The following is a 22,673-nucleotide window of genomic DNA, read 5'->3' as shown; positions in this document are numbered from 1 at the left end:
CTCAGCGCCGGGAGTTGGGTACGTGCTACGGAGTCAGTGCGAACTGACCGGTGCGGTGACAGCCCCGGGACTTAACGGTAACGTGAGTTGTTCGAAATGGATCCCGCTGCCTCCTCTGAGCATCCGCAGTGTATGTACCACGCTGTCTCGTGCTCTTCCTGACATGCATGTGGGTGCAGGCATCTGTCAGTAGGTGTTGGTTTTGGACACACCTAAAGAACTTGAAACAACTTGTAAAGACACTTGCCTTGACTAGCAGGTAGGTGACAGTATTGGATCCTTTCTCCCTCACCAGACCCCAGTGGTTCGATGTCGTTATGTAACTCTGGAAAGCCAAGAGCAAAAGGGATGCAGAGCCAGAGACCAATGTGATCCCTCTCCACAGGGAGGAGCGAGGAGGAAGACGTGCCAGACAAGACCCAAAACCAGTGTGACCTTCACTTTTCTAATAAGCAGATTCTGAAACTCCCTGAGTAGAGGACTCCCTCCTAGCCTGGCCTTTTGAGCTACTTGGTGCAGGTATGTGATAGACTTCTGGGGTACTTGGAGTCTGAAAGTTTGAGCTGAGTATAAAAACTGCTTGAGTATCAGAAATGTATGGGTGCTATTTAGCTGCTGTTAGATGAAGCCATTAAAAAATCCCAAACCACACATTTGGAGAACCACCTTGAATCTGTAAATAGAAAAAGCTTTTCTTATCAGCAAATGTAATGTTGATGTCTCAGCAATTTTTCTATAGCAAGAATTAAGCTATGCCACAGGATATACACAACATGTGACTTCTGATAACTGAATATCAGAAGTGACCCTGTTATCTTATCAGGACAGACCTCTCTGTGTGACTGTGACACTGACAACTATAAATCAAGTGTGACATGCTTTCCCAGCCATGCAGTTGCCTCTGAAGCAAATGTGGTCTTAACACTAGAAACCTGCTTCTAGTTCTGCATAAACTGGCTGACTTGCCTGATGGGCAGTTACATTGTAAACCTGTTCCACTTGCTGTGCTACTGAGAAGGTCTGACTACTCTTGGAATTGTCTTGCTGTGTCTAAGAAACTTCCTAGACTGCTGTTTTCCCCTCTCTCCATCTTACTAACTGCTGTGTGGTTTAGCTTGGTGTAAAGCTTTAAAAGTGATTCTTAAGTGTAAGGTACTACTACACCTCATGTGGAAACTAACTGCTGTTCCAGTCAAAAGCCTTTTTTAGCTGCCTTCCCTGCTCTTTTACTCATCACATGTACAATAAGAGTTGAGAGGAAAACACTTGTGTTGAAGGCTTCTACTAAACAGCTCCCTGCTTCTAAAAGTAGTCTCTGGCCAAGCCTCAGTTTCTGCAAGGTAACTTAGCTTTATCAGAAAGAGGTGGCATTAACTGGAGTTAAATAATAACAGTGATGCCACTGATACAGGTTTGTTTGGGGTTTTTTGGAAGTGGTGAAGCCTGAGCACTCCTATATTGTAAAGGCCTAACTTTCTATGGCTGGGTAGCGTGGGTGCTGTATGCACTCGTGTGCCACTGGTAGAATTACAGCTCTGATTTCCCAGAGGGTTTTCCTCTCATCTTCCATTGGCAATAAGGATGCTCTTGTGATGAGTATGCAGGATTCCTCAAAAATAATCTCACTCGCACATACTCTGAAAAAGCATTTTTCAGAGTTAGTAGCATGTAGTACAATCTGCTGTTATATTGACTCTTGAAGGTCTTAATGTGAAGGCTTTTTAACTAAGCAGTCATTACTAAATCTCTAATGCCTGCAGGCATTAATGATAGCAAACTTAGCAGCAGAATACCTATAATAATGAAAATCTTGGTTTAGAAACTAATGCCAGCCTTGCATTGAATTGGTCCCCTAGCAGCCTTCTGCAATTTAAACTGCCTTTCTGTTTGTCCTTTACTTACAGCTTCTGAATTGGATAATAGAACTTCACAAATGAAGTTCTGAGTAGAAGCTGGTATTAGGCAAAAAAGAAAAGAAGCAGTTATTTATGGAAAAAATGGTTTATAGCTGATGTCTTCACTGCTTGATTGCTGTAGGAATTGAGATAGGCTATTTGCAGTTCACACCAGTGAATCTGATTAATCTTGCTAATGAGTAAATATGCTTAGATGCTTGCTTTCATAGCAAGTGTGGTGGGAAGAGATATAGCACTAGAAGTGTGACCAAGTATATATGGATGGTGTTAGCAATCCATTTGAAGATCAGGAATTTACAGCTTTTACTGTCTTAGAGTAAAAGTGATAAATGAAGTCAGTGCTGCTCCTGGTATGCTCATGGGCTTTTTTAGCTCAGGTATGCTTTAAGGGAAAAGTGAGTCTGAAAGCTGGTTGTAATCCCCTTTAGATCACTTTAAGGGGATCTACAGAATGCAGTATTCCTCCCATCAAGAAATGGACTCTGAAGACAGCTTAATCTTGATTTCAGTAAGTTGCTGGTGGAAAGAGTAGTGAGGTTGGAGTTCTCCATCTAGAAAACAACATAGAAAGCAAAGGCCTCTCTGGTAGTTCTTACTAGTATAGTAACAACATGCAAAAGTACTGTGCTAAGGATAGAATTAGGGCTGCAGGAAATCTTGTTTTAGCTCTAGGTATACAGTGTCCTAAAGCCAGAAAAATAGCAGCATGAGCTAGCAACAACACTAGCTTTCAGTGCCAGAACACTGCAGGTGTTTGAAACAAAACTATCCAAAGGTAATAAAATAATAGTGCTACTATCCCAGTTACTATCACGCACCATTAACTATCTGTTTGTGCCATTGTAAATCTGTACAGATGCTTAATACCTGACTTTATATAGGGTGCTGACTCCAGACTCCTTGAATGGGAAGAAGAGGATATGCCTGCAGAAGGAATGACTTCTGCACTTTAATGTTGCTGAGAAGTGGAGTTAAAGTGCTTTGAGGAAGTGACCTTGAATTTTATCCAGTTTTCCTCTTCGTAGAAGGTTAATGTCCATGGAATAATATTTCCAAAGACATGTAGGCTTGTTTTCTCCTCAGCTCTTAACATTAACTATGGTATGGTGCAAAGATGTGACAAGCTTTCCAAATAGAAGCTAGCAAGGGCTTCTTGATACGACATGATTATCTTGACAGCCTTAATGTGAGATCACGCTCTCTTCTGTGCCTAAGAGAAGAGGAATTTACTGGGCAGTACATCCAGAGGAACTTGTGCTCTTTTCTGTCCCACTGTTCAGACTGATGCAAATCCTTTGAATTTTTAATCAAATCAAAAAGCATTCAGAATTTTAAAAGTAAAAACCTATGGATTTAGCCAAGGAAGATCTTTAAGAGGAGTCTGTAAGTGGCTGTGTTGCACTCAAATTTGGACTGGAAACTGTTTAATAAGGCTAAATCAGTCTCATGCATCCTGAAAGTCCTAGTTCTGAATCTCTAATGCTGTCTACCTTGCCATATGAAAGCAAAATCACTTGAGTTGCAGAAGATCCTAACCCAGCTAGAAGTAATTTCCTAGTGTCAACAGTGAACATTTGTGTGTAACATCCTGCCTCAAGGACAGGTCCTGCAACTTTGTTCTGTTAGTGTATCTACTACTGTTAACATCTGGGTTGTCATAAAGACAGCTCTTCTAGTTTGTTGGTGATCATAAATACAAATGACCCCTTAGACTGGAAGGATGAGTCTGATATTCTTCACTGTGTGTAAAGTTAGCAACAAGACTTCTACAAGAAAAGATAACCTCCCAGTTGTTAAATCTGTCCTTTTGTAAAGGATTCATGTGAATTTATTCTACAAGGAGCTGTTATGACTAAGCTGAGTTGACTTGATAGAGCAGAGAATAAAGAAACAAAGCTATCATACCCAAAGTAATCAGTGTGTTCTTCCTGGCCAGCTCTGCACCTTGAAACTCTCCACTTACTCTCCTGACTGGCATCTGCTGTAAAACTTCATGCATTCTAGAAGCACCAGCTGTGTGGTAGTTGGCAGTGACTGAAGTCACCTGTTCACAGAGTGCATGTGGGCCTGCAAGGTTTTTCCTAGTACCTGCTGAGAAATAAGACTGATGGAGACTTAGGTCTGATCTTCAAATAGTTTTACATCAAGATTTTCCCAAAGGTGGAATAGAGAGTTAAATTGCCTCACAACTTCAAGCAGCAGTAGCATTATTAAGAAGTAATTGTGATGTTAAACAGAAGTGACCAAGAACAGCAAATAAGAATTAAGTACTATGCAGCTCTTCACACAAGGACAGCAATAAATGCCTACCTCTCATAACTCCTCTGAACTGCTCCTATGCATGCTTTGTTCAGAAAAAGCACCTTCCCAAACAGGGGACTTCCTGGTCCAGCTGTATTCCTCAGGATCCCAAAAGAAACTGGAATGGCAAAAGCCCAGTGTGTAACCTGATGAAAGAAAGCCTTGTCTCAAGACAGAGGCCTGCACCCTTAAAGAGCCCCATTTCTCCCAAAATAGGAACTTGCAGACCTGACTGGGTCTTCCAGGTCAAACTAAGACCACTGCAGTCTGCAGCTGTTAAAAAGGGGGAGGGAAAAATATCACAGAATGGTTTGGGAGGGATCTTTAAAGTTCATCTAGTCCAACCTCCCTGCAGTGAGCAGGGACATCTTCAACCAGGTCAGGTTGCTTACTAGGTGACGGTAACTGTTTAGTTCTAATCTAAGGTTATAAGGTTCACCTTATTGGTTGCTGTAGAGAAGCAGTGCTAGTGGCTTGTCATTGCTGGTAGCAATTGCGCCAGCTGCAGAAGAGGGCTTAATGTGGACATGCAGTGCCTTGCAGGAGAAGCAAGGTAAACCATCTTTTATGCTGATGCTGTACTGCTATGGCTAGACCAAACAGTGCTGCAGTTCAGACATGCCCCAAGGAAAATGAACTACATGAAAGTCACTCTTAATCACCCTCAGCTGATCACCCGGTGTTGAGTAAGCATTGCAGAATCAAGATGATCATGACAAAAAATCGTACACCTCTCTGGCTGAAGTGGGCACACAACTCTGCTGAGGGTGGGTGGTGAGGTTAGTTTTGTTTTGGTTTTCTTACTTGGGCAAAACTGGGCCTGCAGGACTTTGTTGGTTATATTGGGTCCACTACAAGCTATTGGTTGCTGTAGCTTGCAGGGCTGGAAATGTAGCCAGAGTGTGTGCAAGTAAGAGATGTTCCTGGGTAGGACTGGCTATGGTCTCTACTAGTGCTGTTCATGAGTTTCTGTCTAAGAGCTAGGGTAGCAGGAAAGAAAAAGTAATGAATTAATGACTGTCTTATGTCCCAGTTGAAACAGAGCAATGTAAAGCTACCAACTTTGTAAACAAGAACTTTGAAATTTAAGGCATAGCTCACATGACCCATAAAATAGTGTTGTGAATTTGGAACTGAAAGTAGCAAAATACATCCCCTATACACTTCTGTCCTGCCAAAACTCTGCAGCAGACTAAGGAACTCTTGGAGCTCCTCTTCTCTCCCTTCTCTCCCATTTTCCTGCTTGCTGCCTCTTATCCAATTTCAGCTGTAGTCCTAACACACTACCTTGCTCTTGTGGTTTGAAAGCCACTAAGAGCAGAAGCTTAAAATAATGCTCTTGTGTTTTGTTAGTCTTCAGTAAATCTAGCTCTACCTGCTTCTTGTGAAAAATCCATATAAAGCAACATCTGTTTTTATCAGCTTAATGAACAACAAATTAATTACCATGTAGTCAAGCCATCTAAACAGACTGGTGTTATGGAGAGACTTACAGTAATGCATTAGCATTGCAGTTACCTTAACAATTAGCTTACCAATCCTGGAACTGTTAGTATGTAAGAAGGATGTTTGTAAATTAAATGTACTGTTTCTGTTGGATTCCTTTAGGAAAACTAAAGGTAGCTGAGTTGCTACCTTGGCTACCTTGTCATGGATTTGAGAGTTCACCTGTGATTTAGCATTTGTATTAAACAGTCTTAAATCTCTCTATACTAAACTGTATAACTTCCATACAGTCTATTATATGTCTGTGTCTTGTCTCATCTACCATCTCCTTGTTACGTCTTGCCAGGCTGACCATGTGCTATCTTGACAAGCACATCAAGAGTGGAAGTGAGTTTAGCTTTCATTTGCTTTAGTTTGATGCAGAAATCTGCATCTTCAGAAGCAGTTTGAAGAAACAGCTTAAAATAAGTAAGAACTGTAGGAGTCTGAGAAGCTCAAAGCACTGAATGCAAGAGGGTCATGTGCCATTGTGAAGGATACCAACCATGAATATAATGTTGCTGAACACAGTAAAACTGCACAACTTCATTAAGTGTCTGCTTTTTCCATTGCAGTTTGAAGATGCAGCAAGCCTGATCGTGAGGACAGAAGAATCTCTGAGGACAGAATAATCTCCTTATAGAAGTCTGACAACCTGAAATATTGACCATGTCTATTATGGATCACAGCCCCACCACTGGAGTGGTGACTGTTATTGTTATTTTGATTGCAATTGCAGCTCTTGGTGCCTTGATACTGGGCTGCTGGTGTTACCTGCGTCTGCAGAGGATCAGCCAGTCTGAAGATGAGGAAAGCATTGTGGGCGAAGGAGAAACCAAAGAGCCCTTTCTTCTGGTGCAGTACTCTGCTAAAGGACCATGTGTAGAGAGGAAAGCTAAGCTAATGCCAAATGGCACAGAAGTACATAGCTAACTTGGAGCAACACATGTACGTGGACTACCCTTACAATGTGTGTAACCAGCAGAAGAATCTCTATACTGTGAAGAACCTGGTCATATGCACACTGCTCATCAGAAAACACCCTGATGAGGATTAAATAAGCTTCGTTTGCAACTGCATGCACTGAGAAGTTGCACTTTGCATCAATTGTATATCCTAATTCCTCTGACAGGAGCTTACTCACCTGGCATAACGTCCATTGCTGGCAATGGACACAGGGATATATTAGCGTCAAGAGACTACTACCATTTTTTTTGTTACTTGAATGTTTAGCTGAGCCTATTTTGATGGAGCTACTACTGTAATGTGAACTACTTTACAACTGTGAACTGTAAATAGGCTGCCAGAAGCTTTCTGCTTTGTGTTCTACAGCATATGGGAATAATACGATGCAACTGTATGTAACACACGAAGGGACTCCTGAACCACTACTGTAGATAGGATTCCAGACCTTCAAAATCAAATCTGCAGCTAAAGCTTGCTTCCTGCTACTAACTTGAGTTGACAGCCCTAAAGTCAGAATTCCTACTGTTAATAGTTTATTGGACTGATGTAGAATACTTTGTGAAAAGAAGGTAACATGCCTTCAGTAACATGTTGAGGGAAGAAACATAGGAGCTGGAAGAAAGGAGGTTATTTCCTTTAGTTGCAGCTAGGTTGGTTAAGCTTTTGGCTGCTAGAACAGAGTTCTCTAACTATGGAGCTACTGCAAGGAAACTGCCATTTTGAGGGATTCCAGCCTGGGAACTAATGATGGATATTGAACCCTCAGGGATGGTCCAGAAGGTTTCTAGGAGCTGGAAATGGCAGTAGAGCAGGCTTTTCTCTTCTGTAGGGCTGCATGCTGAAACTGCAGAAGTAGTTACTTACTATAACTAGCACAAGTGCAACTGGTATGAATTTTTCCTAGAACCCCTGTTTGTGTACTTAGCAGTTAAGGTGTATGTTAACAGCCTGTTGTAAAAAGGCATTTTAGTCTACAGACAGTCAGTCAACTATAGAATTCAGTTAGTGTATCTTGTAGGTAACTCTCTTGACTTAACTGTACTACTACAAGGTAAGTGTTAGTCTTTCCTACAAAAACAAACATTGATATGGGGAAGGGAGACTGCTGGTCATTTTATAGAAGTTTTTAGCTAGCAATAGCAAAGTCCTTCCAAATAAGGACATCCCTTCTATTTCCTGCTTTGTGCTATAGTTCAGTTACAGGAACTATAAAAAGATGTGTTAAAGGGCAAGTTCTGGACCTCAAAGGTTTGGGGAGAGGAGAAGGAACAATACTGAGCCACCAATGGCAGCTTGCATATTCTAAAACTCTTAAGGGTAGGCACACGTGCTTTGACTTCTATACATAGCTTACTGAAATTTTAAACACTTAAAAGCTACTGTAAATCTGTTCCCTAAGGTAAGTTACAAAGAATGAAGTCTAAGTTCTTCAGCTCTATAGGAAGCATTAGATAGGGCTCTTGTACCTGTGCATATGGAATAACTAAGTAACATAGGCCTAGCAAGCTTGCTTAAGAATTGTAACAAAAATGGCCTAGACAAAAAGTCTTGTCCCTTTCTTCTACTGTAAGATATTGACCTTCATTTTTTTGTGCTCCATTTGCCTTTTCTTTTTAATTAAAGGCTATAACTTGAACTGAAATTAATGCTGGTAGTAGTGAAAAGCTCCTGCTGTTGCTTCTTGACTGCAACAGCTGATAGAGGGCTGTCCTTATCCTGGCATATGCTTTTTTTAAGATACTAGTCTCATGAGACTTGCATGTATAGCCAGACCCATACATTTAAAACTGCTGTATTCTAGACTTCTTACAAATCAAGGAGAAAAGGATGAAGTCAAGTAAGACTTTCTTTTAGTTTTCAGTAGAGAACAGTTCACACATGGCTCTTCCAGGTTTCAAGACAGTCACAGGTAACTGGCCTACAAAAGTGATAAAGTGCTGAAGTTCTAGAACAGAATAGTTGTAGCAAGATGAATTTGTCGGTAACTGGCCTCCAAAAGTGATAAAGAGCTGAAGTTCTAGAACAGAATAGTTGTAGCAAGATGACTTTGTCCATTCAAGTTTACTGATTACACAGATGAATTATCTCTATTTTAATTCAGCAAAGAGAATGCAGTGTAAAGGACAAACTTCAGAAATTATGAAAAAGTATAAATCAAAGGTCTAGTTTCTCTTCTAGCAGCTGTAAGAGAAAGCCAGTGAAAAATAACTGGTCCTTAGTCAGAGGTGCTTTGCACTGCTGCCCCTAAAAAATCAGCATCTTTAATTTAAATGGATAGGTGTTTGCAAGTTAGTGCAATAGTAAAGTGCAGAAAGTGTTTTCCATTCTCCTCTTCTCTTTAGATGTGGGTATCTAATAAGTTGTTCAAGTATACAAAAATATTCCATTTGTTTTTTCTTTTTCTAGATCATGTGGGGGAAGAAGTCTTTATTTACAATGAATTTCAATAAAATTTGCATAAATACCTACCCAATACTGCATCATTTGCCTTTATGTAAGCAATCTTTCTGTCCTGTTTCCATTACTGTGCTCTGTCTCTATGGCATCAATATTATCACTCCTTTTTTCCTCTAGCTTGGCAGTAGCTGCTGAAACTGATAGATTATCTTCAGAAAGTGTTTGCTCTGACTGAAGGGATTCTTTAATTTCATCTTTGCTCTGTAGCTTTCCTTCCCTTGATGCCACCAGGATTCTCAGTAAAGTATTCTCTTTAAGGAGGTTTTCTGAGGCATCAGCTAATTCTTGAAGCTTTTCAGCCATTTCTAATAATTCTTGATTCTTCTGGTCATACGTGGCCTGTAATTGCTCACTGTGGAGCTGCAGAGTCTTGTGCTGCTTTTCCAGTGTGTGTTTTTGCTGCTGTAGTCTATGTTCCTCTCTCCTAGCTTCAGAAAGCTGTGCTTCAAGCTGGTCATGGACCTGATGAAGGGCACTGATTTCTGATCTTAACTTACGAATTTCTCTCTCTAAGTGGGAGATGTGTCCTTGCTGTAGAACTGTCTCTTTATGTAGGCATTCTTTGGTACAGGGCTCTGATGAAGGAAGACTTGAGTGATGTAAAATAAATTTAAGGAGATTGGGAAGGTTAATTGAAAACTCTTCAGGGAACTTCACACTTTGTTCCTTCCTAGAAAGACATAACAAATTAAAATTAAAACATTCAGATAGATAAGCAGTTATTTTATTTAAGCATCTGCTGTTCAACTCCAGCTCAGTATCTTGGTTTGGTTTTTTCTCCCAAGAATGGTTAATATAGCAGCTAAGAGCAACCTGAACTCATGTAATAAAGACAGAGCACACAGTATTTTCTTTTGATGAACCCTGTTACGTTATTGCAGTCCAGGTGCTTCAAGCATCTCTGCACTGGATTGGTATTTGTCTGAGAGCAAAATTTTCTGTCATTTCAGGAAATAACTTTTACAATTATTGCAATTATGGGTTACAAGCTTGAAGTAAATACAGTAGCATCACTGTGGGGCAGGTGTGATCAGTACCGACATTAACATTTGTTAGTAAATTGAAGGAGAGCATTTAAGTGTTCTTACTTCTGTATACATTGTTAGAAGTTAAATCCAGATCTATAAAGCTATCTGATGGGAAACTACTATTTTGAGCCTAGAGATGTTATCCTGGAAGTAGCTTAGTGTGTTCCAACATCAGAAGGGCATTGCAAGCAGCAGAAAAGTAGAGTTTGCTTTTAAACAGTAAGCAGTCATTTGAATCAGACACAAGGCCCTTTTGCTGTCAAAAATAAAATCGTTGTACTTCTTCTTACTCCTTTGTTTTCATGCCACTGAGGTGATCAAGGAAGAAAAGCAAATAAGTGGGTTTTTTTTTTCCTTTGTTTTTCCTGAAGCTCATTATAAGCTGTGAATATAAAACCCAGTATATGAAAAAGTGGGCCCACTGCTCTCTGCAACAGCATAAAATCTTACTGAACCTGACAAAAGAGTCCAAGCTGCCTGAAGACCAAACAAGTACCAAATTTCTTCCTCAAGACTACTGCCCACAAAGACACCCACAAACTCCAGCTGTATCTAATATTTATATTATTGCCCTTTTTGGATCATGTGTATACTTCTATCACAAAACATAGGAGGCTATGTCCTCTGAAGACTAGCCAGGAACTAACTCAACCTTCTCTTTCACTTGGTGTGTTCCTGTGTAACATGAGTTTGCTGTCCTGACTATTGCAGTAGAGCTACTTACACTTCAGTATGTTTCACTGGGAAGCTAGCCAATAGTTTATCATTTTTAGTCTTCACCAGTCAGAAGCACATTCTCTCTTTTATTAGGGAGCCATCAAAACAGAAAAGCTTAGTTTACTTCCCTTTGGCTGCCAAATTCATAACCAGATCCATGGCATGTAGCATACATTCAGACATGGGTTAATTACACAAGTCAGAAAAAGGATAAACCCAAACAAAAATTCCAAAGCAAGAAGGCCAGATTCAAGTATAACAGCTAATGCCTCAAAGTTTACCACTGCTGCCCCTGTACAACACAAACCATGGACAACAACTGTATCCCCACATACGTGACATTAACATTTCTGAATTGCTTACACTGTGCACCTGGGACAGGGGAGTTACTCAGTTACCAATTACAGTGGGCTTAAAAATACTTTCTGTGAAATCCAACTCATTAGCATATGGGATATTAACATATGCTAATTTAATGTACTGAGAACTACTTCCTGTATTTCAGGTGGAAGACAGATATCATATTTTATCAATACTTCAAGAACTTTAGCTAGATGAGGCTCCTGTTCATCAAAATTAAGCTATTTCTGGAAGCGTAAGCAACATGATTTTTATTCCCCTGCAGACTTCTGGTGATCAACCAAGTTACTCCTGTAATTACCATCAGCAGTTTCTCAGCTGACAATCAGCTCACATCCAAGTTTAATGAATCATGACATGATTTAGGCAAAAAATAGTCTACACTAAGACAAAATTGACTCATTATACAGTGGTAATATTTTACAATGTCATCATCCATTCTTATTGATCAAAAACACAGCATGTACCAGAAAAGCTAAAAGGCTATTTAAACCAAGAACCAAACCAAAATATTAACAGCATATGATGGAAAGAAATTGAGAACAGAGTTAATTTGCAGAAACTGTCTCATGAGGCACCTTTACATCCAAAATCAATATATGACTACTACAGTAGTGCTACTGATACTACAAATAATATCAAAACCCCATTTTCTTGATTACCTAGGTGCAGCAAAGTATACAAAATACTGGAGAGGAAAAGCAAGAGAAAAAACAATGACTAGAAGTAAAGTACCTTTATGAAACCAATTGGAACATTACAAAAACAATCTTACTAGAACTATTAAGTCTGTCACTCCAGAGACAGACTAGAACTGCTTTACAAAACAGCTGTTTATAGAACAGACCTTATAGATCTTCAGCTTATGCCACTTGCCCTAACAGAGTAGAAGACAACAGCATACTACTACTACTAGTCTCAATTGTCAACAGCACCTCGTGAAACACATGGGGCTCATCTCAACTCAAGTTGAGACTGCTCATCTTTAAACCAGCAGGTCCTCTGCTTGTAGCCACTCAGGCCAGCCAGAACTAATGGAGTATGTAAATCAGAGATAGAGTCTGACTGATGGAAAATGCCTTGGAATCTGCAGAACTTAACAAGTAACTGGACTGGGGTGTTGGCACTGAAGACTGCAGCTTTTCCTAAGCAGCAGATGAAGGTAACACTGCCTGTCAAACCCAAAGTCAATCAACTCCAATGCATAGGGCATACATGGGACACCAAAACCATATCTGAGACAATAAATTGAGCACTTTTGAAAATTTATCACTCTCTTGCATATTTCTTTCTTGTTCCCCAGGCCTATGAAAGGCTGGATGCACCTGCACTGTGTGTGCTGGTACAAAGCAGAAAGGACACACAAGTTTGACACCAATTTCAGAATTTCTCCCTGCTGCAGACGAAGAGTATGATTCAGGACCCTTGTATGCTATTCCAGGTCCCATCCCAGTCCTAAATGTATTCTCCTGCCCTTCTACATCCATAACTTCAGTGTTCCTTTTTTTCTTGACCCACTCTTTGTGCCTTTCTCTACCTGACTCTCCTTTGCCATGCTTTTTTTTTTGTTCACCCATTCATCAATCAACTCCCTTCTTCTAACTCAGCTTTCTTTTTTCATCCCAGAAATTATTTTCAGTCCTAGCTGTCTCCTTGAAACTACACTTCTCTATCCTACACTCTTATTTCTTGGCTCTTTCTCCAAGGTCTTGCTTGCTGTATATAGTTTCACTTCAACAGCATGTACACTTTGTTTTTCTGCTAACCTCCTCTGGCTATTTTTGCTCTGTAGGTGTTAAAACTGCTACTGAAGCTTCGTTTGTTTTCTGTTTTAAAGAAACAACACAAGGCTCCTAGAATGCCAACAAATCTGCTGCTACTTCTCTACTGTGAAAAGTCCAGCACTTGTTGCTGAGTCAGAATGAAAACCAAAACATTTCGGCAATATATACAAATTCCCATTATGTAATTCTGTAGTATCTGTAAAAGCAATGCTCTGTAATTTTTTAATATTTTTTTAAATGACTGCTAAAAAACCCATTATATACCAGTCTATACCATTATGGACACTAATGACCATTAAAGTATCTGTGCTATTTCAGCAAAAAATCTTTTAAAACTTTGAAAAAAATTTATTTATGCCTAAGTGAAATAGTGAAGAGTTACTGTTGTTTTAAGAAAGAAACAAGATTATTTCAATAACCACAGTGTTAGTTTACACAGGAAGTTCTTACATTAAATAACTACTTTCAAGCATGGCTTTCACTTGGAAGTTGTATCACACCATTTGACATATTCATAGTTTAAAAAAAATTTTTTCTAAATCTTATGTTTAAGAAACACTGCAGTAGAACAGCTCAAGAAAACTCCTGTCCTGTCATCACTCATTAATTTATTTGGACCATGCCAAAATAATAATTTTAAGTACAACCAAATAATAAGCAAAATTAACTGAAGAATAAGGTTAGTAATGCTGCTGTTCATAAATAAAGACTTACAAACAAATAATGAGCTTTGCAGAGAACATCCACTGTCTGCACACCATCAGCTATCCATGTCTGTTGGGGTTTTTTGGTTGTTTTGTTGTTGTTGTTTTTTAAAAATTAGAATATGCATAAAGTAAGAATGCATATACAGAAATGAATTACTGTTTGCCTTTTTTCTCTACTAAGACATGTAACCAGGTAATTACTATAACATAGTAAAATTAAAGTTAAAAACCCACAGGGAAAAGAATTACATTACCTCTGATGAGGAAAAAATAAAATGGTTGGGAGACGGTCTGTCATAAATTCCCATGGAAGGTCATTTCGAGTGATATCAATTCTGTTAAGAAAAGACACTGATGAAAAGAAGAGGCAGATGAACAAAACATATATTGTACACATGCTTTTTTTTTTATTATATATGTATGTCTGTAAACTGGTGTTGGTTGGGATAGAGTTAATTTTCTTCATAGTAGCTTATATGGTGCTACGTTTTATTGTGATGACAAGAGCGTTGATAACAGGAATGCTTTGGTTATTGCTGAACAATGCTTCCACAGCATCAAGGCCTTCTCTGTTTCTCCTCCTGCCCCCACAGTACATACACTGGGGGGTGGGGACACAACCGGGCAGCTGACCTGAACTAACCAAAGAGCTGTGCCATACCGTATCATGTCATGCTCAGCAATAGAAGGCAAAAGAGGGGGTTTTAGGAAGTTAGCCATCTTTTGCTTGAGAACAGTCTGGGCCCTGGTCTACCCACAGGAGGTGGCGAGTGATTGCCTTTGCATCATCTGTTTTGCTTTTTTATCTCTTCTCCCACTTACCTTTCAATTATTAAAGAATTTTGTTTTGTTTTATCTTGACCTCCAAGTTTTCTTGGAGTTTTTCTTCCTTTCCTCTTCCCCTGTCCCACTGGGGATGGAGCAGGAAAGTGAGCAAGCAGCTGTGTGGTGCTTAGCTGCCTACCAGGGTTAACCTACAAAAATACCTATTTTGCCTATCTCAAACCATTTCTTAAATACAGTACTAAAGGATATAATTATTTGCTACAAATTATCAGAGAGAAGAGTAAAAATTTTTTTTTTTCATGCTGTTTTATTTATTCACTTCCTGAAATTAGGAAGCTTCAAGGTTAATTGCACTGGTTAAAAATTCATTTTAATTAAACCGCATAACTACTGCAGTGAGACTGAAAACCACCAAATTTATACAGAGGAAAACAAAATAATGCAAAACAAAAAAACCAAAAACAAAGAAAAATTAAGCAGATTACATTTACATCTACTATCACAAGACTGTAGAGAGAAAATAAGTAATTATTTTCTAGGCTGATGACCTCTATTAACTTACATTATTTTAGAGAGATGAAATTAGAATCTTTTTTACCTTGCCACAGTGAAATTATCTGGAGGCAAAAGCCGAGCAAGTTGAATAAAGATGTGATTAAGAGAAGCACAAAATCCACACCACTGTGCATAATAGAGCAGCAAGACATTCTGGAAAATGAAATGGAGAAGAGTTTGATTATCTATTGTAGTTAATCTTCAGTAAAGGAGGACCAGACTTCACACCATCTAAAACTTGGAACCCTTAAAATGTGAAAGGAAACTATATCCTAATGTTAATAAACTTTATTATAAGCTATTTACTGATGGCCTCTGTCTACTGAGTTAACACACAAAAACTCTTGGGGAATTCTCTCTCCATAAATAAAAAGACAAAATGAAGAGGATTATTTAGTTTAGAATCATTCCTTTTAAGTGAAAACTCACCAAACTTTACTACACTTGCCAAGATTCTTTTGCAATCTTAAACTTCTCTATATCTAACAGTGACTGTATACTTCATATTGAGGGGGGAAGATGATTTCTAGACTTCTGCTATTTGCCTTTAACCAGGCAAAGCAGGAAGGAGTTAGGCTGCTGGAAACCAGTTACTGGAGATCCATACATTCACTGCAGACCTCAAAGACAATGGATATTAATCTTTACTATCACATCTTTAAGAAATCAGAGTAATTTAACTACTGTTCAGGATGACATCTTATGTAAAGCAATTTCATGGCATGCAGTTCGAAAGCTTTTACTTGTGGGAGTTGTAGGGTTTTTTGTGTGCACTTTCAAATAATGCCTTAGGTTTAAAATCTTCTATTTTTTTTTCATTATGTCTACTTTGCAATAATTTTTAAGTTCTTTTAAAGTAAGCTTAAAAAAATGTAACATATAGAAAAAAGTAGTGGTACATTAATTTCCTTTGAGGTATGAAACATAGAGATCAGACTATTCTTCAACGTTACCTCACACCCTATCTATTTAGCATGTGTTCCTGCTACAGTGGAAGAAGAAAAGGGAAAATCAAGTCATGGGCACTTTTAAAAAAATAAATAAATCAATCAGTATTTCAAACACACGGGAAAAAACCCACACCTCTTCCCCCCCAAAAATCAACCCAAAAAACCAACCCCTAAAAACCCAACGAACTTTGAACTGTGGCAGAAACCTGTCGGGGAATGAGTTGCACTGACTTTTTGATTCTTTTAACACCAGAAAGTCTTTTGCAGATTTACTTAAGATCCCACTGTTTGAATTTCCTTTTTTCAGAAAACATACTTTTGAATTGTTAGAAAATAACATTTTATGTTACAAACAAGCAAAGCTGTAAAAGAAGAACGAGACCCTCTCCTCAGAAGTCTGAGCAATAACTTGCAAGGAACTTTTTCAGTAAGGAACTGTACCTTTTCACTCAAAAACACGGTATCATGGAAGGTATTAGTAGTCACTTCAGTGATTACATGCTGTTCCTGAAAACGGACTGAAGGGTCATCAACAAGATGTCTTTTCAAGGGACTGTAGAGAATACTGAAATTTTTAATGAAGTTCTCTGAAATGAAATCGATACATAACAAAGTCATTTCAATTTCACAAATGTGATTTTGGCAGTTTTTACTTTGGAATTCAGAAGAACTTATGGAGAAAATACAAATTCAAACCTGGTTGGATGTCATTAATTTTTGACAGTCTAGTATCAACTGGTGAGTAACCACCACTGATATGAGAACAAGTTGTTTGTTTTGCTCATTACAGCTTTCACTCACCACACTACTCTCTAAATCTTGCTTCTACTCCTATTCAGTGTACTATAATAATTCCCGTCCCTCCTAATCTAACCACACACCTGGCAAGTCAGAAATAGTATCCTCTCACTATTTCTCACTTTCTGCATAGCATTGAAGTGTTTGGCCCTTGTTTATTTGCATTTATTTTGTCATTTTTCATTACTTTGCCTGTAATTCTCCTTTTGCTTTAGACCTTTAACGACTGTGCATTCCCATGCCAATATGGCCAGCCACTTTTTTTTACCAGTGACCACCTTCCTCTTCATTGAACTTTCTCCTTAGTTTTAAGATATTTTACAAGCAGCTGGCCAGTGGTAGAAATTTAAAATAAACTCTGAAGTCCTCAACTACCTTCAGCTATGCTGCTCTGAGTCTGGATCATGTTCTCTAAACTGCTGCAAAGCAGTAACTGTATCCTTCTTTTCAATTTAAATAGAGAAACATTATTCTACGCATTTAAAGTGTTCAATAATCAAGACAAAAGATATAACATCAAACACACTAAAAAATAATTATTTGATCACATAGAAACATCTTGTGCTGGTATTTCCAGCCCAAAAACTAGGCCCAAGTAAAAGTGGCACTTCTGTATATCCATATAAAATATCAGATCATCATGTTTATCTCTGAAATGAAACCTCAGTACATTTAATTTTATATTTACTATTCAGCATTTCATTAAATTATCACACCAGACCAAAACTTTTTTTTCTTTCAACATTTCCAGATCTGGAATCTCTATGCATGATTAAGTACTAATTGAAAGGAGGGGGTTAATTAAAAGGCATACTCCTGACATTTTAGAAACTATCTGTAAAAACTGAAATCTGTTAGAGGTATTAAACACAAATCTGTTTTGTTATTTTAAAATATCAAAAGTTAAGAGGCTTAAGGAAGTAAAATAAAATTATTAAAAATCCCCCAAAACCAGAAATAGATCACAGTGACGCCTTGACAAAATATGTAAAACCAAAAATCTTCCAGAAGTTCAAATGACTTGGAATAGAAATATACTGAGTGTTTCTCAGCAGAAAAACCCTCATCATGCTCAGGAAATCCTGTGACCTGAAAAAAGTTTGAGACAGAAAGTACTGGGAGCAGAAAGAGGAAGGAAATTTGTATCTCCTCACTCTGATCTTATTTTTTCCTAAACATCCTTTTATGGTCACTGGGGTTTTGCTGTTTTTCTAGGGGGCTGGGATGGAGACAGGATACAGGTCTGGATGAGATCCTTAGTAAGCATATTTGTTCTATGTTATGTCTACTTTTGGACTTACAGATTTATGGCAAAATGGAAATGTAATTAATGCTATAAGAATTATATTTATATAGCTTCTTGAATAATTTATTTTAATATTATGTTCACCTGAATTTACTTCCATGTTTACTTTCACTGCTAACATTAAAAAACCTTGCATTTTCTGAAGATAGACTCAGTTTTACACATGATCATGACAGGTAAACGCATGTGGTTAGGCGTGTTGTATCTTATTCAATAACTTGCAAAATAATCAGAACTGCAATCATTGGCTTGGTTGGTATTTTGCATTTTTTGTTTTTTCGTTTTTGGCCAAAATCACTTCAGAGCTCTACCTTGAAAACACACATACTTCTCAAAATAAATTTCAAACAATTTCTAAGTTGGTTTCAGAGGACAACAGGAAGGGCTAATCTCTGCTGATAAGCAAGCAGTATTCTCACAAAATTCTGGGATATTTTAACACCCAGAACAGCTGAGCAATTACCAATACCACCATTAATAAATGTCTTCTGTAACATCAAATGTGTTAGATGCATAGTGATTTTTTTTTTTCCCCCCCCACAAGCAAATTGGTTTAGATTTCACCAGTTCCTTCAGTGCACCAGTCAGTCAAGAATCACACATTCCGAGGTTCACTTCTTTTAAGGCAAATTACTTTTGGTATATGAAACTTAGTTCTCACGCCACCTAGAACATGTTTCTACTGCTTGGTTAACTACTAATTAAGTTAGAATACAATAAATTACAATTCACAACGTTGACTACAGTCTCACTTTTGAGAACGGCATTAAGTTTTCCACTCACAAGCTTACTTGCAAACTTGATTTTCTTATTTCAAGCATTTGTAAAGTTGATACCATACCCAGGGCAGATCCAACCAGTGACTGATTTTGATCCAGGACATAGTGCACTTCTTCTTTCAGGTCAACAATGGCAGCAAATTCCTTAAGATGAGTAGATTTTGATGCTCCTAGTCTCTCAGCATATATCCAAAATAGATTTGAATCCAGTAGATAGAGATTCAAGGTTTTGTTGGTCCTGCAGCTCAGACCAGTAATGTTAGTGCCACTAATATGAAGGTCAGGAATAAAACAATTCCTATCCTCAATGTGAGGAATAGAATGTTGGGTGTTATCTTTCTTCCCATGGGAAGAAAATTCTACTTTGGGTGTCTGAAAGATGGTCTTCTCAGAACTAATGAAACTTAAAAAATGCCTATTTACTGTCCTGCAACATGCAGTGTAATAGCTAAAGGGACTATAGAAACTTAAGAAATTGCTGCATTCTATGGTATTTGATATAACCTGAAAAAAGGTATGTTCCTGGAGGTAGAAAGAGTCCAAAGCTGCTTCTATCTCTAAAAAGTTACAGTGTGGCACATGGACTTTATTTGGTTTGACACCAAGTGTCTGGTTAATGCAAAGCTCACAGACATTGTGAGTTCTAGATATTGAATGCCACTGCGGAAGCACCACCGTGTTACAGCATGGGTACTTGGTTATTGAAAATGTTTCTGATACTTTCATATGTACATCTGGCACAGAGGAATCAAAAGCTGGTGAATCGGTGTCTCCTAAGTGTTGAGGATCTGGCTTAGCTGCCTGGCTTTTATTACAGTTGTGGTATTCCAAGGCCACTTTGGTAATCTATGGGGGGAAAAAAAACAAAACCAAGATTTAACTGTATATAGTTCACTAAAAAGCAGTTATCTATTGCAGGTTTAACAACATATATGCAACTAGAGACGGAATTTCAGAAACACTAAGTTAATTACTCTTCTTCACTCTTACAAAAAATTATAGGAGGCTCTGACTTAATAACAAAGTTAAATATTCAGATATTTCAGCATGTAAGAATTAGATGTACAGAAAAAAAAAAAAGCCACTTTAAAATTTTTTCAGTTCACTACACTGATCTCAAGGTCCTCTTTGCATCATATTTATCACAGTGTAATAACACTACATTTTAAGGTTAAATCCCATTATATGAAGCATTAATCAGCACAGGTTCCTGAATTTCCCTTATTTTCCAATACAAGGAGAAAATAAATAAAACCATTCCCATATGAAAAGGGCATAGAGATTTTTTTTTTATATAGGTACTGCACCAATTTCCTAACAATCACTAAGAGCGTTGAAGCAATGTTAGTATTCTCCCAGCCACAGACATACAGTTGTAATACTGCAGGTGTACTTTACATACAGTAACACGTGACTTATTGGAAGAAGAAAAAAGGAAAAAAAAAAAGAAAAAATCCTGCCTCTCAATGCAAACATTCCTGTGCTGCATCACCATTTTGTTTTTCATAACCAAGGGGAAAACAAGCAGCAAAAAAAGTCATGTGTATGGACCATAGACAGAATTCCCTTTCTAGGAGATAAATAACAGAACACACAAGAAAGGAAAATGAAAGAGGAAGTATTCCTTCATCTATCATGTTAAACATAATCAAACTACAGAATGTACACACATTTCTTATACAGGAACACTTTGATGGGAATCATTATAATTATCAAAGGGAGGTTGAACTGTCACATCTAGGAAGGGTGCTGTGTCACAAGACCATCAGTATTAAGATGTGGTCTATAGCAAGAGTCTGTTACAGTCTTTAAGAATTCATTGTTAGATGTTTTCATCCTGAAAAACTGACCACTCATACTATAATCTAGCCTGAAGATTTTTACTACCTATATAGAGAAACATGAGAAGAAATTATGAACAGAAAACCTGATTTGCAATAAGAAATCTCATTTCAGTGAGCTACAATCAGGAAAAAAAAAAAAAAATTGCTCTCAAACGCTCTCAACATATGACAGCCTTGTTCTCTGCAACTGCCTGACAGTGAAGTGGTTTCATCGCTTGATGAAACCCACAGGATGGCTGCAGTAACTCGTTTACCTCCTACAGTAAACAAGTTGCATGACACCTCTTTATCAAGGTGAAGCTATACAAGATCAACTGGAACATTCTGTATTTTGCATTTTGATATAGATAAATACTGTTATTTATCAGAATGAAATCTGAAACGGAATATCTTATGTTGCACTGATTTGATCTAAATAAGTGGTGCCTTCCTAGTGTTCCTAGGATGTTTAATCTGTGACAAGCATCACTGAATTAAGTCTGACAAAAATAAGACAGGTTAGTACAAGAATAATTGCAGTTACTTTCCAGACTTTCTGCAAAGATTTCCCCAACTCTATCCTGTAGAAGTCTAGCTTTTATTGTGTCTATTTCTAGTTTGGCTAAATATGGTATCATAAGTTATTTCATTTTTTTGTCCTCATTACTTCAGACACTGCAATATTAATTAAGCCTCCTTGTGGAAACCACACATTCCAGGACATTGATGCCATAACTGCATAAGTGCACTACATAAGTGAGCACTGCCACCAAAACTTAGCCCTGCTTTTCAGCTTCCATAGATGCTTGTTTCTTGTTCCATGCTCATCACCACTGTGATGTGCAGCTGGGTGATACACTAAATGGGACAATGGGTTCCAACTGAAAAATAGCACAGGGAAAAAAGTATTTTTCAGCCAAGCTAGTTTCCCTTTCTCATTTACTGCACAGCTACACAAACCCCTGTCCCAGGCAGCTCAGAAATGGAAATAGTGGCATAGGAAGAGAAAATTGGGAGATGACTAAGGAATACACAGAATATAAAAATCAGATTAGTTCTGAGTAGTTTTTCAATTGGGCTGTATTTTAAATAACACTGTATGGTTTAATAAAAAGTCAATTCTTCCTTGTGTAACCACCCGGGGAAAGACAGAAGGACAGGAGAAATAGAATGGGGTGGACAAAACACAAGACCTGAATACTCAATACGTTCTTGCTCTTTTGTTTGAGCTATGTCAGCTGGAACAGGAAACCAAAAGATCTCTCTCACAGCACTCGCTACAGAAAGAAGGGAGTCAAGGAAAAAAGTTAGGTGCTAGTTGTAAACAACTGTTGACATGAGACAAAGGCATGTTGTGCGGAATGCAAACCAGCGTAAGACAGTTGTGATAATACGGCTTGAGAAAACGTGTTTTTAAATAAAATTGAATACTTGGAACAGTGAAATAAACTGAGATATTTGTCACAATTAAGCTAAGAACCCTGACTAGAGTTCTCAAGTTCTAGTATTTTTGAAGTTAAGTAATTCTTCCACTTACTTCATCTAAAAGAGGATGAATTTCTGCTAAGGGATTGTAAGGTATAAATATGAGAAGTGCTGGTCCTTTCTTCAGCTCATTGTTTAGAAGAAGGCTTTTTCCACCATGTGGTCTCAGCCAGCGTATGAGCATCTCTCGATTTTCTAGAACCCACTTGCAAATGTTCTCAGCAGTATAGTTCATGATGTCATTTGGATAGATCTTGAAGGGGGAGGATGAATTTCTGCTAAGGGATTGTAAGGTATAAATATGAGAAGTGCTGGTCCTTTCTTCAGCTCATTGTTTAGAAGAAGGCTTTTTCCACCATGTGGTCTCAGCCAGCGTATGAGCATCTCTCGATTTTCTAGAACCCACTTGCAAATGTTCTCAGCAGTATAGTTCATGATGTCATTTGGATAGATCTTGAAGGGGAAAAAAA

The 22,673-nt window shown here is 38.1% G+C and overlaps 2 protein-coding genes across 3 annotated transcripts in view; one reads left to right on the top strand and one right to left on the bottom strand.

Annotated features, from left to right (window-relative positions):
- Positions 1–6,371: 6,371 nt before the first annotated feature.
- On the top strand, positions 6,372–6,635 carry SNN (stannin). Its single transcript, XM_010167676.1, has one exon. It carries the CDS (start codon positions 6,372–6,374, stop codon positions 6,633–6,635), a length of 264 nt encoding a protein of 87 aa, XP_010165978.1.
- A 2,032-nt stretch (positions 6,636–8,667) lies between these two features.
- The window catches only part of TXNDC11 (thioredoxin domain containing 11), a 26,467-nt gene continuing 12,461 nt past the window's right edge, over positions 8,668–22,673 (bottom strand). For both annotated transcript variants that reach the window (XM_029084890.1, XM_029084891.1), the window contains 6 exons: positions 22,256–22,456; positions 18,958–19,741; positions 16,454–16,599; positions 15,106–15,215; positions 13,976–14,056; positions 8,668–9,795 (listed from right to left, as the gene is read on the bottom strand). In XM_029084890.1, the coding sequence (XP_028940723.1) occupies positions 9,159–9,795; positions 13,976–14,056; positions 15,106–15,215; positions 16,454–16,599; positions 18,958–19,741; positions 22,256–22,456 (1,959 nt within the window). In that variant the 3' untranslated portion in view covers positions 8,668–9,158. The remainder of the gene's footprint in view (positions 9,796–13,975; positions 14,057–15,105; positions 15,216–16,453; positions 16,600–18,957; positions 19,742–22,255; positions 22,457–22,673) is intronic.

This window comes from Antrostomus carolinensis, unplaced genomic scaffold, assembly GCF_000700745.2.
Source record: "Antrostomus carolinensis isolate BGI_N321 unplaced genomic scaffold, ASM70074v2 scaffold20335, whole genome shotgun sequence".
Taxonomy (NCBI): domain Eukaryota; kingdom Metazoa; phylum Chordata; class Aves; order Caprimulgiformes; family Caprimulgidae; genus Antrostomus; species Antrostomus carolinensis.
The sequence above is the reverse complement of the archived record's forward strand: the minus strand, read 5'-3'. Positions and strand labels throughout refer to the sequence as shown.